General features: G+C 40.2%; 1 protein-coding gene across 1 annotated transcript in view; it reads right to left on the minus strand.

Moving 5' to 3' along the window:
• LOC139310129 (vomeronasal type-2 receptor 26-like) overlaps nt 1-12,755 on the minus strand; it is a 32,000-nt gene extending 19,245 nt beyond the window's left edge. Inside the window, exons 1-3 of the mRNA XM_070934285.1 lie at nt 12,659-12,755; nt 9,403-9,517; nt 763-1,048 (exon numbers count right to left, since the gene is read on the minus strand). Of these exons, the coding sequence (XP_070790386.1) occupies nt 763-1,048; nt 9,403-9,517; nt 12,659-12,755 (498 nt within the window). The remainder of the gene's footprint in view (nt 1-762; nt 1,049-9,402; nt 9,518-12,658) is intronic.
• Between the last annotated feature and the right edge of the window lie 1,758 nt (nt 12,756-14,513).

Consider the following 14,513-nt stretch of genomic DNA (forward strand, 5'->3'; position numbering starts at 1 on the left):
CACTGTGAGAGTTATTAAGAGTTGGAACAGCCTGCCTCCTGGAACTCCACTGCTGGTTATTTTGAAGGGAAACTTGGACAGCAATTTGTCTGTAATGGTCTGATCATTCCTCCTCTGTGTAAGGAGTTGGACTTTTTATTCTATGATTCCATGGAACAAAATCTCTTTTTTATTGGTCACTAAATTTTCAAAATGTTTAAAAGTCACTGATTCAATCCTCATACGTTCTATGACAAAGTCTTACTTTTCAAAAGTCATAATTTTCAAAATTCCCAATGGTCACACCCAGACTTTTTCTACTACCAGAGGCCTGCTGGCCACATGGCCTGAAGTGCACACTTTGCATGCATGCCAGCATTCAAAATACACCAATTTCAAGCTCTAGAACTTACCTTCTAGGGCAGCCCCAGTAAGTAAAACAGCTGAGGTGCGGAAATCCACCATGCCACGCAAATCAGCTGAGCTGAGAAACACGGAAATATAGGACAGGATAGGGTGGAGGCAGGTAGGTGGGCAGGGACAACTGATTGCTGGAACTACCGGTTTGCTAGAACTGGTCCAAACCAGCAGCACCCCATCACTTTATGTATAGATACATACTTTGTGAATTAACAATTCTTCTAATATTTACTCTCTGAATTTCTAATCTTCTAATATTTACTCTCTGAATTTCAACTTATTGGGAGAAATATATACAAGTACTGCCTGCTAGGCAAATCTGAACAATTTATAACATGGAATTAATTTCAGTTGGCTTTATACCTGTGGAATTTTATAGATGCTCAAGACATTGGAAATGTGATCAAAGAGTTCAGAATCCATCTCTTCAAGAATTGCCAGCAGGTTCTTTTGTCTTCCACATCTGTAGTTTGGGATGTTCTCCTGTCCTGTAGACAGCACATCCAGCATGGCCTCATATGTCATTCTTGCACTGAAAAAATTCTCATAGATGTTGTAGCCCAGGGTGATGTTGGGTAAGAGCCTTGAATTCTGGTTGACTTCATGAACAGCCAATAAGAAGGGCAGAATGTGGTAGAAGATGGTCTCACTGCAACATAAGAAATTTCATCATCTTTTTTTTTGTTTCTATATCAATGATTTATATGATCAACTTAAAATCAATTGCATTCTTTTTACCGATGACGTAAAATTATTCAGTTTTACAGATAATTCTGTTGTTTTGCAAAGTGATCTCAACTATGTGTCTGAATGGTCAAATTTCGATTCATAAATACTCTGTCTTACATATTGGTAAATGTAATCATAATGTCAAGTATAAAAAAGGTGGCATTGATCTAGCAAGTGATAACCAACTGGTGGTCTGTGGACCTCTGGTTGTCCATGAGAAAATTTTGGTGGTCCTCAGAAAAATTATTTGCATTTTTTATATTGCATTAAACTACGGCCCCTGAGTCAGATACATGCAATGAACGTTTGTGTTGCTGCAGAGAATCTCCCCCTTTGGGGTCTTCTTGTGTGGGTCAGAGGGGGGAAGAAATTCCAACTTGGGGTCTGTTTCAGCCCCCTGGTGCGGGGCTTTGAGTGAAGGCTGGAGGGAAGTGCCGCTGGTGGCGAAGAGCCAGAGGGCCTTGTTCCAGTGAGACTGCTTCATGGCCTGGAATTGGCTGACCATCTCAGCCTGCTGAGCCTCCAGGCGCCGGTAACTGGCCTTGTACTCCCGCAGGTCTTCCCTCTGCTTGGAAAGCCTATGCTCGTAGTCCTCAGTGAGGTGCTTCTGCTGAGCCTCCTTCTCGGTCAGATTGAATTTGAACTGAGCCAGATGTTTTGCCAACTCTTTCTCATGGTGGCTGCTTAGCTCCAACAACTGCTTCCTGTTGGGGCCCTAAGGAGCCCAGGCGGGTAGGCGAGGAGTGGCAAGTAGAGGCTGGCAAGGCGCCCCTCAACTTGAGTGACATCAAGTTGGCCACACCCACCCAGCCGGTCATTAGGCAGATCATATTAGCGGTCCGTGGGATTTAAAATTATGAATTTAGTGGTTCCTGAGGTCCAAAAGTTTGGGGACCCCTGATCTAGCAGATGACCCTCACCTTGTTAAGGACCTAGGTGTATTTATCTCTGACAATTTATGCTCCAATGCTCACTGTAACAGCATTGCTAAAAAAGCATTAAGAGTTAATTTGGTGAAGCTTTTTTTTCTGGAAACATTGTATTGCTAATTAGATCGTATGAAACTTATGCTAGACCAATCTTAGAGTATTGTTCAACTGTTTGGAATCCCCACCAAAATCTGACATCAGTACAATTGAGTAGGTTCAGAAGTACTTCACGAGAAAAGTCTTGCACAATTCTTTACACAATAGAATTCCCTATGCTACTAGGCTCAAAATTCTCGGTTTGGATAACTTAGAGCTGTGGCACTTGCGGTCAGGCCTAGGTATTGAATACAAAATTATACATAATATTGTTTTACTTGTAAATGACTTTTTCTGTTTTAATTGCAATAATATGTCCGTGAACAACCGCATTAAACTCCATGTAAATCGTTCTAAACTTTACTGTAAAAATATGATTTCTGTAATAGACTTGTCAAAGTCTGGAATGCCCTACCTGATTCAGTTGTCTCAGCTACAAATTTTCACAATTTCAGTCACAAATTGACTTCCATGGATCTTACTTCATATTTAAGTGGTCAGTAGAGGGAGCATGCATAAGTGTACTAATGTTCCTATCGTCCAGGGGTAAAATTCAGCAGGTTCTGACAGGTTCTGGAGAACTAGTAGTGAAAATTTTAAGTAGTTTGGAAACTGGCTAATGCCACCTCTGGCTGGCCCCGGGAGTGGCATGGGAATGGGGATTTTGCAGTATCCTTCCCCTGCCACACCCACCAAGCCACACCATGCCCACCAAGCCATGCCCACAGAACTGGTAGGAAAAAAAATTGAATTTCACAACTGCTATCGTCCCTGTCATTGTATTTTTATTCTCTTATTCTTGTTCTCATTTTTCTTTGACAAATTCCAATAAATAAATAAATAAATCTTCAGCTTGGATTTTCATGAAAACATGTCATATTTACTGTAGTTTTATATCTATATAGTGCAATGCCAAAAAGATAATCAACTTCTCATTATTCATGTCAGGGATCTGACGGATGCCCTAATTAAATCATGAACCTTGAGCCAAGCTTCAAAAGAAATCCAGTTATTTATTAGGAGCTTCATGTCGCCACGTTCCAGAGAATAGCTGGATATACACTGAGAGATACACTGAGAAGAGATAAGAATACCTTCTTAAATGAACAGTGCAAAGAAATAGAAGAAAACAATAGAATAAGGAGGACCAGAGATATCTTCAAGAAAATTGGAGATATGAAGGAAACGTTTCATGCAAAGATGGGCATAATAAAGGACAAAAATGGCAGGGACCTAACAAAGGCAGAAGAGATTAAGAAGAGATGCAAAATTACACAGAAGAACTATACAAGATCCTTTTCTTCCCGTTCCTCAAGAATGCTAATAAGAGATGTTACCAAGTATGCATATATAGGTTGTCATCATATGATATGATACAGTTGGATTCAAGTGCTAGATTAGCCAGTGGTGTTACCTATCTGAAGATGGATATCTCTTTAGCAAGCCTTCTTTAGACCTAGAGATTTGCTGCAAAATATTCATGGCTTCCATAAGAAAGGCTGAGTGCCAAAGATTTGAGGCCTTTGAACTATGTTGCTGAAGAAGACTCCTGTGAGTCCCTTGGACTGCAAGGCAATCAAACCGGTCAGTCCTAGAGGAGATCAACCCTGACTGCTCTTTAGGAGGCCAGATCCTGAAGATGAAACTCAAATACTTTGGCCACCTAATGAGAAGGAAGGACTCACTGGAGAAGAGCCTAATGCTGGGAAAGATTGAGGGCAAAAGAAGAACGGGATGACAGAGAACGAGGTGGCTGGATGGAGTCACTGAAGCACTCGATCAGAGTTTAAATGTACTCTGGGGGATGGTAGAGGACAGGAAGGCCTGGAATAATGTTGTCCATGGGTTGCAATGGACTGGACACAACTTTGCAACTAACAAAGCAACATTCATGGTCTTGGAGTTATTGTCCTCTATTCTACAGTTAACTACAGTTAATATGATTCCTCTGCCACTAAATATTAACTTATCATACAAAGTCTCTCCCCTCCTTGAATTTGGTTTTTAAAAAGTATCACTGTTAGGTTCAGCTTGCAGCGTACTCCTAACTTGTTGGTCAGGCAATATATCTGTTTCTTTAAGAAACAACTGAGCCACGTAATCAGGGTTTGCTGAACCCTGTAATTAGGCTACAGTGCATAAATAAGCAGCACAGAGAAGCGTTCCTTCTTCCTGGTTCTTCCTGCTTCTTCCGGATTGATACCTGATTGTATCCTGTTGCTTACTGCGTATGGTACTGAATACCAAGCGTTACTAAAGTCTGTTTGCTTTGGTAAGGGAAGATACTTACTGGACTGATATTACTGTTTATGACCTTGGACTGTTTTACTTACACCGAGACTGTTTGTTATCTATAAAGTATTATTCTCACAAGAGCTGGACGTTTATCTCCTTCCCTGTATGTTTCTGCTCTGCTCGTTGCACAAGCAACAAATACTTTTTACACACACCCTAACATTGGTTATGGGCCCAGAACGTTCCAGGGCTCTTTAAATTGTTTTTGTGGAAGTGAGAAGTGCAGGCAGTGGATGTAGTAGTCAAGATTATGGCTTTTGAGCAAGGTACAAGTTATTCTACCATAACCCGGTTGGATGGAACAAACTATGTTACCTGGTCCACAAAATGCTGTCTACTTTTGTGAAAAGAAGGACTGTGGGACATGGTTAATAATCCACCGGACATAACTGCATTGAATGCTGCTGACGAAGAAGATGCCAAAAAGATAGCGAAGTTTCACAGGGACAACGAGCGTGCTTTATGCATCATTGGCCTGACACTGGGAGACCAGCAACTTGTCCATTTCCGGGGCGAAGAGTCTGCTGCGAGGTGTTGGTCAAAGCTAAAGAAGCTCTACGTTCGTGACTCTGTGGGTGTCCATATCTACCTGACACGGAAATTATTTCGCTTACATCTTCAGAAAGGAGGAGACATGATGGCTCACCTGGACTCCATGACAGGGCTTTTCCAGGAGCTACATGAGAAAGACCTTGTGTTTACTGAACTGCAACAAGTTTATATTATTCTTTCATCATTGGATGACAGTTATGACTCTTTTGTTTCATAATTAGAAGTATTGTCTAGAGATGAACTAACATTGGCCAGTATAACTGGTAGGTTACTGGATGAGGCCAAACGTAGGCAAGAACGAGACCAGTTAAGGATGCAACAGCAACCAAAAATGGAAGCTGTATATGAGAATGTCAATAATGTTAAACGCTGTTATGCATGTGGGGCTAAGGGGCACATTGCAAAATATTGTAATAATAAGAAAGAGTCTGCTAGAAGCTCTGCTAAATGCAGGAAAGGGTGTAATTTAGCAACCAGTTCATCTAATAATATAGAAGATGATTGGTGGGTGATTGATAGCGGTGCCTCTCAATCAATAACAAAGAACAGAAAACTGTTTCTAAATATGAAGAAAAGTACTAAAAAGGTCAAATTAGCTAATGGCTGGAATGTGACTGTAGCTGGGGAGGGACTTGTTCAATGTTCTATTAGTAAGCACCCTTTACCCATGCTTTATATCCCTAGTTTGAAATATAACCTTTTATCTGTAAAGTCGTTACTACATTCTGGGTTTACAGTAACTTTTAAAAACAACAAATGTTTGCTGGAATGTGAAGGCACTGTAGTTACTGCAGAATTAGAAGACGACTTATTTGTTATTAGGGATAAGTCATTACTGTTAGTTCAGTTAAAAGCTAAATTTGGAAATGTAAAGCCTCATGATGAATGCGTACATTTATTACATAGAAGACTTGGTCATCTGAATTTCAGGTTGTTGAATTCGACTGTTAAGCAGTCTAAAGGCATAAAATTAAGGGCTTGCAGCAAATACCTAAACTGTAATACTTGTAACCAGCATAAAAGCAAAGTTACACCTGCAAACCGCTGCAATGGGTTTAAAACAACTAAACCTTTGGAGGTAGTCTTTTTAGACTTAATAGGGCCAAAGAAACCCAGTTTAGGGGGAGCATGCTATATTTTAAGTATAGTTGATCACTTTACCAGATATGGTTTTTGCTACCTTATGAAGTCCAAAAGTGATACGTTCCAATGTATCACAAATTGGCTTCGTTTTGTTGAAAGGAAGCAGAGGTTTAAGGTGAAATGCATTGTTACTGACAATGGAACTGAGTTTACTAACCATCAGTTGGCTAAGTTTTTGAAGGATGCTGGGATACAGCATAAACGTTCTGCCCCTTTTCGGCCAGAACATAATGCATATATTGAACGAAGAGGCCAGACCCTACAAGCTATGACTAGGACTATGCTGGCTGATGCTTGTTTACCTGATAAATTGTGGGGAGAAGCAATACTATGTGCCAATCATATTTTAAATAATGTGGTGCACTTCTCTACAGGAAAAATACCTTTTACTTTATGGCACGGGAGGAAGCCTGATTTAAGTTATATTCATACTTTTGGTGCACCAGCCTGGGTGCATATACCAGTTAGTCAGAGAAGGAAGGACCAACAGAGAGCAAAGAAAATGATTTTTGTTGGCTATGAGGCTAACCATAGGTCCTATAGGTTCTGGGAAAAAGGAACAACAAAAGTTTTGTGTAGCGCTAGTGCTAAATTCCTAGAACATGAAGGCTGGGACAGGTTAGAAAAAGCAGACTATGGTTTTACAGATATTGATGTTAAGATGGACCATATTCCTGATGATAGTTCATCTGAGATGGATGATAAACCATCTATTAAGATTGAAGAACAGGAACAGGAAGTAGGGTTAGGGGAGGATGAACCCAATATACCTGATGTTAGTCCTGTTATGCCTAGACGATCTTCCAGGGACCGGCATCCACCAGATCGCTATAAAGCCACAGTGGTTTGCCAAGTAGATATCGAACCATCCAGTTATCATGATATAAAATTATATCCAGAAAAGGAGCAAAAAGCCTGGCAAGAGGCAATGGATAGAGAAATTGATTCATTGAAGAGGCTTGGTGTCTATGAAGTTGTAAGAATACCACCATATGAGAAACTTATAGGCTGTAGGTGGGTCTATAAGATAAAGAAAAGTGTAGATGGGGTAGTAACCCATAAAGCTCGGCTTGTTGCACAAGGGTTCTCACAGACAGATAGAGACTATGATGAGGTTTTTGCTCCAAGTTTACGAGTGAGCACTTTAAGAACAATGTTAGTTTGGGCAGCTAGAAATAAATGCTCTATTGCTCATTTAGATGTCGAGACAGCTTACTTGAACGCTCCGTTGAGGCATACAATATATATGAAGAAACCTCCTGGTTATGATACACAGGATAACATGATTACATTGGAATATTGCGCATCAGAGGACAATATTGCCGATAATTTTACTAAAGCGCAAGGTGCCATTAAACACACCAATTGTTGTGAAAGATTTGGATTAAGAATCTGAAATGTAACTGATACCACTGTACAATGTATGATTTGGATGTGTATTTTTGTTTCTGTATCTATTGTGTATATTATCCTGCCCAATGGGGAGAATGTTAGGTTCATCTTGCAGCGTACTCCTAACTTGTTGGTCAGGCAATATATATATCTGTTTCTTTAAGAAACAACTGAGCCACGTAATCAGGGTTTGCTGAACCCTGTAATTAGGCTACAGTGCATAAATAAGCAGCACAGAGAAGCGTTCCTTCTTCCTGGTTCTTCCTGCTTCTTCCGGATTGATACCTGATTGTATCCTGTTGCTTACTGCGTATGGTACTGAATACCAAGCGTTACTAAAGTCTGTTTGCTTTGGTAAGGGAAGATACTTACTGGACTGATATTACTGTTTATGACCTTGGACTGTTTTACTTACACCGAGACTGTTTGTTATCTATAAAGTATTATTCTCACAAGAGCTGGACGTTTATCTCCTTCCCTGTGTGTTTCTGCTCTGCTCGTTGCACAAGCAACAAATACTTTTTACACACACCCTAACAATCACTTTTATGTAAACCAAAAGGAAATGGAAAGCCACAAAAGGGGCAAAAGTGTTAAAGGGTAGAAAGAAAGAGCGGAGAGGATGGTAGGAATTATAGAGTAAATGTAAGGAAGGGGAAGAAACAGTAGGGAGAAAATACCAGAGATCTCACTCTGTTCTAAGGTATCATTGAATCACTTTACTGGGAGTTACTGTTTAACTATTGTTAATAAATAAATAAAATAAATATGAATAAATAAGTTGCTGACTCTCCACAGTACCAAGATAATCATTTTGAAAGCAGGCAGAATCCCATCCAGGCAAGATTCATTGAACTTAAACAGAAACTTTGCCAATTCAGGTTTTACAAAATCATCAGGTTCCCCAGGAGCCTTTCCTCTAAAGCAAATTGGGATGAGCAATAATGACTTGCCTTTCTCAAGGTGAGGAATAGGGGAAAGGAAATCATTCCTAGAAAAGACATTGGAGGTATGTGGTTGGAGAAGATGACACAGCAAGATATTGATTAAAAACCTGGACTATTCCTGTTGGAAAGTCTACTAGAAGCTTATAGTAAAGAAAATGTATACTTGATTATTCATGTAATATCTGCAGCTAGAATTGTATTTGCACAAAATTGTAAAAATGAAGAGAACCCTATGGATGAAAATATGATTTAAAAAATATTAAAATATGAAGAAATGAATAGAATAGAATAGAATAGAATAGAATAGAATAGAATAGAATAGAATAGAATAGAATAGAATAGAATTCTTTATTGGCCAGGTGTGATTGGACACACAAGGAATTTGTCTCAGTGTACATAAGAGAAAAGATACATAGATTAACGGTTGCAATCAAAGGAAAGGAAGAATATAATTATTATAATATATGGGAGTTATTCTATCAATGGTTAGAGAATAAATTTGAAAGCAATGTATTATAAAGGCAAATAAGTTAAAAAGTTAATCTTATAATAGTAGGTATGTTAAATATTAGTAGTAATATAAGAATAGATACAAATAATGAATATGGTGGTAAATTTTAATTGTTATGAAACAAAAATATGTACTCACTATTTACTGAAAGAGGAAATGTTTGTATTAAAAGAAAATAAAAAAAATAAAATTTAAAAAATTATATATATATATATATATATATATATATATATATATATATATATATATATAAACATAATATAATATAATATAATATAATATAATATAATATAATATAATATAATATAATATAATATAATATAATATAATATAATAATATAATATGACATTGGAGCACAATTACGTTTTCAGTTGGTGGGTTGGAGGCTTGGAGAATGAAAATCGGTACAATGCAGCTATGATTTCAGACATTATTCCCGTAATCCAGTAGTCTCCTGGCTTGTAGTAATGGAACCACTCGTTTTCTTCTATGATCACCTTAAATGGACATTTCATCAGTGTACCTGCACAGGGAATTTGAGATAGAAACTGAAGCAGAAAAAGCTGTATATGCAGCAGCAGCAACATTTGACATACAGTATACTGCAGGAGATCCTTCCTAGAGTTCTTTCTTCAGCACAGAGATAAAACTCAGAGATCACAAAAAGACCACAACTACAGTGAAGAAGGTCCAGTTTGCCCCCAGATTTGGAAGAGCTATCTGCAATTTCAGACTGCTACAGTATTTGCCCAGCTTTACCCCAAACTCTGATCTCATCGCAGAAGACTGTTAGAAATCAGATTATCACATGCTCTCTATGGCATTTGTTGTCACATTGATTGGCCACTAATTGTGGTGGTGGAAATCCCATGAACCTTGTTCAAAGGAGAATAAATAATCATGATTTAAATAATTAGAAGGGGAATTGGGAATGAGTCTTGCCCATAAAAGTGTGCCGTCAGAGAAAAAGTTTTGCTTGACTCAGGAGAATAATCCTAATTTGAGAGTCGAGAAAAAAAACAATTCAGGGAGGTTTGATTGTTTTTTAGTCTCCAAACTTATTCTTGAGATTGTAAAGATTAAAATGTGGAAAAACAGTTCAACACTCTTGAACTAGGCAGTGGGCCAGCATAATTCCTTATTATTTTGTCTGGGGTGTATGAGGCCATCTTCTTCAGTGAAGGTTTGATACTCCAGAATGAATTAACTCCAGATCATGACATATTGAACAACCTATTGTTGTTGTTGATGAGTCATGGTGACGCAGTGGTTAGAGTACTGCAGGCTACTTCTGCTGATCACCGGCTGCCAGCAGTTTGGCAGATCGAATCTCACCAAGCTCAAGGTTGACTCAGCCTTCCATCATCCTTCCGAGGTCAGTAAAATGAGGACCCAGATTGTTGGGGGCAATATGCTGACTATGTAAACTGCTTGGAGAGGGCTGTAAAGCATTGTGAAGTGGTATATAAGTCTAAGTGCTATTGCTATTGGAACCCCCTGTTAAATGTCTTGTATCTTTCAAAATGTAGAAGACGCTATCAGTTTTCATGGTTACAAAGAAGATCTTGTCAAAGTTCCCTGGGGCATTAATCGGAAACAATGGCCCGTTACGGACTTCTTCACGATAGCAATAGCAGACTTAAATACCACTTCACAGTGCTTTACAGGCCTCTCTAAGTAGTTTACAGAGTCAGCCTATTGCCCCCAACAATATGGCTCCTCATTTTATCAACCTTGGAAGGATGGAAAGCTGAGTCAACCTTGAGCCGGTGAGAATCAAATTGCCAAATTGCAGGCAGCCAGCAGGCAGCAGAAATAGCCTGCAATACTGCATTCTAACCACTGTGCCTCCTCCTCCTATATGATGACATTTGCTGGCTCTTATATAAGGAATCTAGTAGGGAACCAAGAGATGATGCTATATGAGTACATTGCCACAAGGGCTGAAGGTGAAGGGCTAAACAATATTTGAGGACCTGAGCTCAGGGACATTGCTATATGACAAGGGTGGTGAACCTTTTACTCACCGAGTGCTGAAGAGGTACACGCTTTGCAAGCTTTGCCTGAACGCCTGCTATCCACGCTGTTGTGAGTCTGACTCCTGAGCCTGTCCTCATGGAGGAAGAGGACTCAGAAGGTGAGGGGGAGGAACTGGCAAGGCCTCCCTCTCCAGGACCTTCCTCCCTGGCAATGCCTCAGGTTCCATCCAAAGGCCAGGAAGAACAGCCTGGGATGTGCCAGGAGAAAGGCATTTCGCAGCACCCATTGATAGAGAGTGATACTGATGAATCCTGGCTTGATCCCAGGCAACATCAGAGGGAGAAGCATGCACAGCAAAGGAAGAGATGTACGAGATCATCTTCTGCCACTGATAGCTTCCCACCGGCCAATACTCTCTCACAGAGAGGGACTCCTCAGGGTGCCGTTGGCCAAACAATGTCGACTGGCGACACCCAGGGGGAGAGCCTTCTCTGTGGGGGCACCTGCCCTCTGGAATGAACTGCCCCCGGAGATTCACATGATCCCCGACCTACGTACCTTTCGCCGTGCCCTTAAGACTCTTTTGTTTCAACAGGCCGGGCTGGCTTAGAAAATGAATTTTAATTGGGTGTTTGTAGTTTTTAATATAAGGGCCAAATTTTTAATATATTTTAAACTGTTTTTAAATTTTGTGGTATATGTTGTTTTAATATGGCTGTACACTGCCCTGAGTCCTTCGGGAGAAGGGTGGTATAAAAATTTTATTATTATTATTATTATTTTATTATTATTATTATTATTATTATTATTATTATTATTATTATTATTATTAATAAAGAGGTGTGGAAGGACCATGGATTAAGCTGAGTCACTGAGCCACGCCCCACAAGGGATAAAAGGGGGCGTGATTGCTCAGCAGGCCTTGTGACGGACAAACATTTAAACTCTAAAGAATCACATTGTGAATCCTGCACTTCAGCTCAGATATATTTTGGACTAAACTCTTGTGGATAATTTGTCGCTCTGGAAACAAACTGCAGATAAGGCCTCTCCTGTTTTTTTGGGAGTACTAATTGGATTTGGCAGGCGTTTTACAAGTAGCTGCCAGAACTCTTGTCTGCCAGGAATTCTGGACTGTTTGTACAATACATTATTAGCAGGTGTGTTGGATATTGCATTTGTCTATGTGAGGACGGGGGACAGAACACCGCTAATGTTCAGCTTTTGTACAAGCGCCCCCATGTGCTGCTTGTGAAATCATACAGTCTGAGTTCCTGAGACCTCTCTCCATTGCATCCTCCAAAACCTTTTGATGGAGTGTAAATTAATAAATAAATTAGTTATATATATATTGCCTGGACAATCCGTAGCTTCAAGGATGAACATTAATCTGAAACTCTGATGCCAAAGGTTAGTCTCCAAACTATGGACTCCAAAGATATGGGCCAGCTGTGCAGTGGTGGGATTCAAAAAAAAATTACTACTGCTTCTGTGGGTATGGCTTGGTGGGCGTGGCAGGGGAAGGATACTGCAGAATCCCCATTTCCTTCTGATCAGCTGGGACTTGGGAGGCAGGGAAGAGATCGGGTGGGGCCAGTCAGAAGTAATATTTACTGATTCTCTGAACTACTCAAAATTTCTGCTACCAGTTCTCCAGAACTGGTCATAACTTGCTGAAACCCACCTCTGTAGCTGTGGCTCTTGACAGAATCCACCTGTGAGCTCTGTGCTATGAGGCACAGGTTTGAAGACTGGTGTCCCAAAAACTGATAGAAAACCATGCTTGGCTTGACAGAAATCATTCACACAGTTATTATTACAATGGACTTTCAGTCTCATATTATGTTAGACTCTGTAATTTGGAAGACTACCACCACCATTACAGTCTTGGCCAGCACGGAAGACACAGCAACTGAAAAAACAACACTGAAAATGGTTTGTCGAAGGAATCAGGTCACTTTCATGGGGTAACAGATGAAAAGAATTGTTGTTCTTGTTGTTAGTTGCAAAGTCGTGTCCGACCCATCGCAACCACATGCACAATATTCCTCCAGGCCTTCCTGTCCTCTACCATCCTCTGGAGTCCATTTAAGCTCATGCCTACTGCTTCAGTGACTCCATCCAGCCACCTCATTCTCTGCCATCCCATTCTCCTTTTGCCCTCAATTTTTCCCAGCATTAGGCTCTTCTCCAGTGAGTCCTTCCTTCTTATTAGGTGGCCAAAGTATTTGAGTTTCATCTTCAGGATCTGGCCTTCTAAAGAGCAGTCAGGGTTGATCTCCTCTAGGACTAACCATTTTGATTGCCTTGCAGTCCAAGGGACTCGCAGGAGTCTTCTCCAGCACCATAGTTCAAAGGCCTCAATTATTTGGCCCTCAGCCTTCCTTATGATCCAACTTTCACAGCCATACATTGCAACTGGGAAAACCATAGCCTTGCTATATGCACTTTTATTGGCAGGGTTATGTTTCTGCTTTTTAGAATGCTGTCTAGATTTGCGATAGCTTTCCTCCCCAGGAGCAAGCGTCTTTTAATGTCTTGGCTGCAATCCTCATCTGCAGTGATCTTGGAGCCCAGGAAAATAAAATCTGTCACTACCTCCATTTCTTGCCCATCTATTTGCCAGGAGATGAATAGAACAGAGGTCAAGAAAGAAAGCAGGAGTGAAACCAGGAGGATGAAATTGAATGCACAATTGTATTGTTTACTTTATCTGTGGGAGTTTCTCAGTATTTAATGAAGATTCCCAGGATAAAGGCAGCAGTTCAGTGGTGGGTTGCTCCTGGTTTGCCCCGGTTCGCCCCAACCAGTAGTGGTGGTGGTGGAAGGCTCCGCTCACCTGCCCAGATGTAATCAAAAATGCTCTGCGCATGTGCAGATGCTTCTGCGCATGTGCAGAAGTGCTACATGCTCGCAAAGCACCCGTGCATGCCCGTGTGCTACCAATAGCGAACTGGTAGCACTGAGATTTGAAACTCACTACTGCAGTAGTTATGGATAAAGCAATGACAAAGAGAGACAGAATGATACCCAGTATTTCTTTGTAAGATTACGAAATTATAACTTTAAGGAAACATTTATTTTGCTTCATATTGGGAATATTGAACATCTGGGCATTTTTCACAATGGGCTGCATCTGAAAAACACAAGCAACCCACAAATCCCACAATTTTCTAGTGTGCATAAACATAACCTTAAAGATTTATTTTAGGCTGTTTCAATGTCACACTGCCTGGTCTTTTCTTAAAGGATTGATTGAATTTTCTGCTGCACTAATTTCTGCAAAGATCTGCTTCCTGCACTCAGAAATGCCTATATAAATAAATAAACTTTATTGTCATTGTATGTGTATACACAGTATACACATACAACGAAATTTCCTTTACACCCAAAGACCAGGTCCAACACACATAATCCCCACACACACTCCCACCCACCACAATTCCCCATCCCTAAACCACCCAAACATCCACACAACAGATCAAGTAATACTGTCCAACAGCTCACTGATTGTTGCCCTTTAGTTCATTGTTGACTGC

Source organism: Pituophis catenifer, unplaced genomic scaffold (genome assembly GCF_029215685.1).
Source record: "Pituophis catenifer annectens isolate HBS135680 unplaced genomic scaffold, rPitCat1.0.hap2 SCAF_2, whole genome shotgun sequence".
Classification (NCBI taxonomy): domain Eukaryota; kingdom Metazoa; phylum Chordata; class Lepidosauria; order Squamata; family Colubridae; genus Pituophis; species Pituophis catenifer.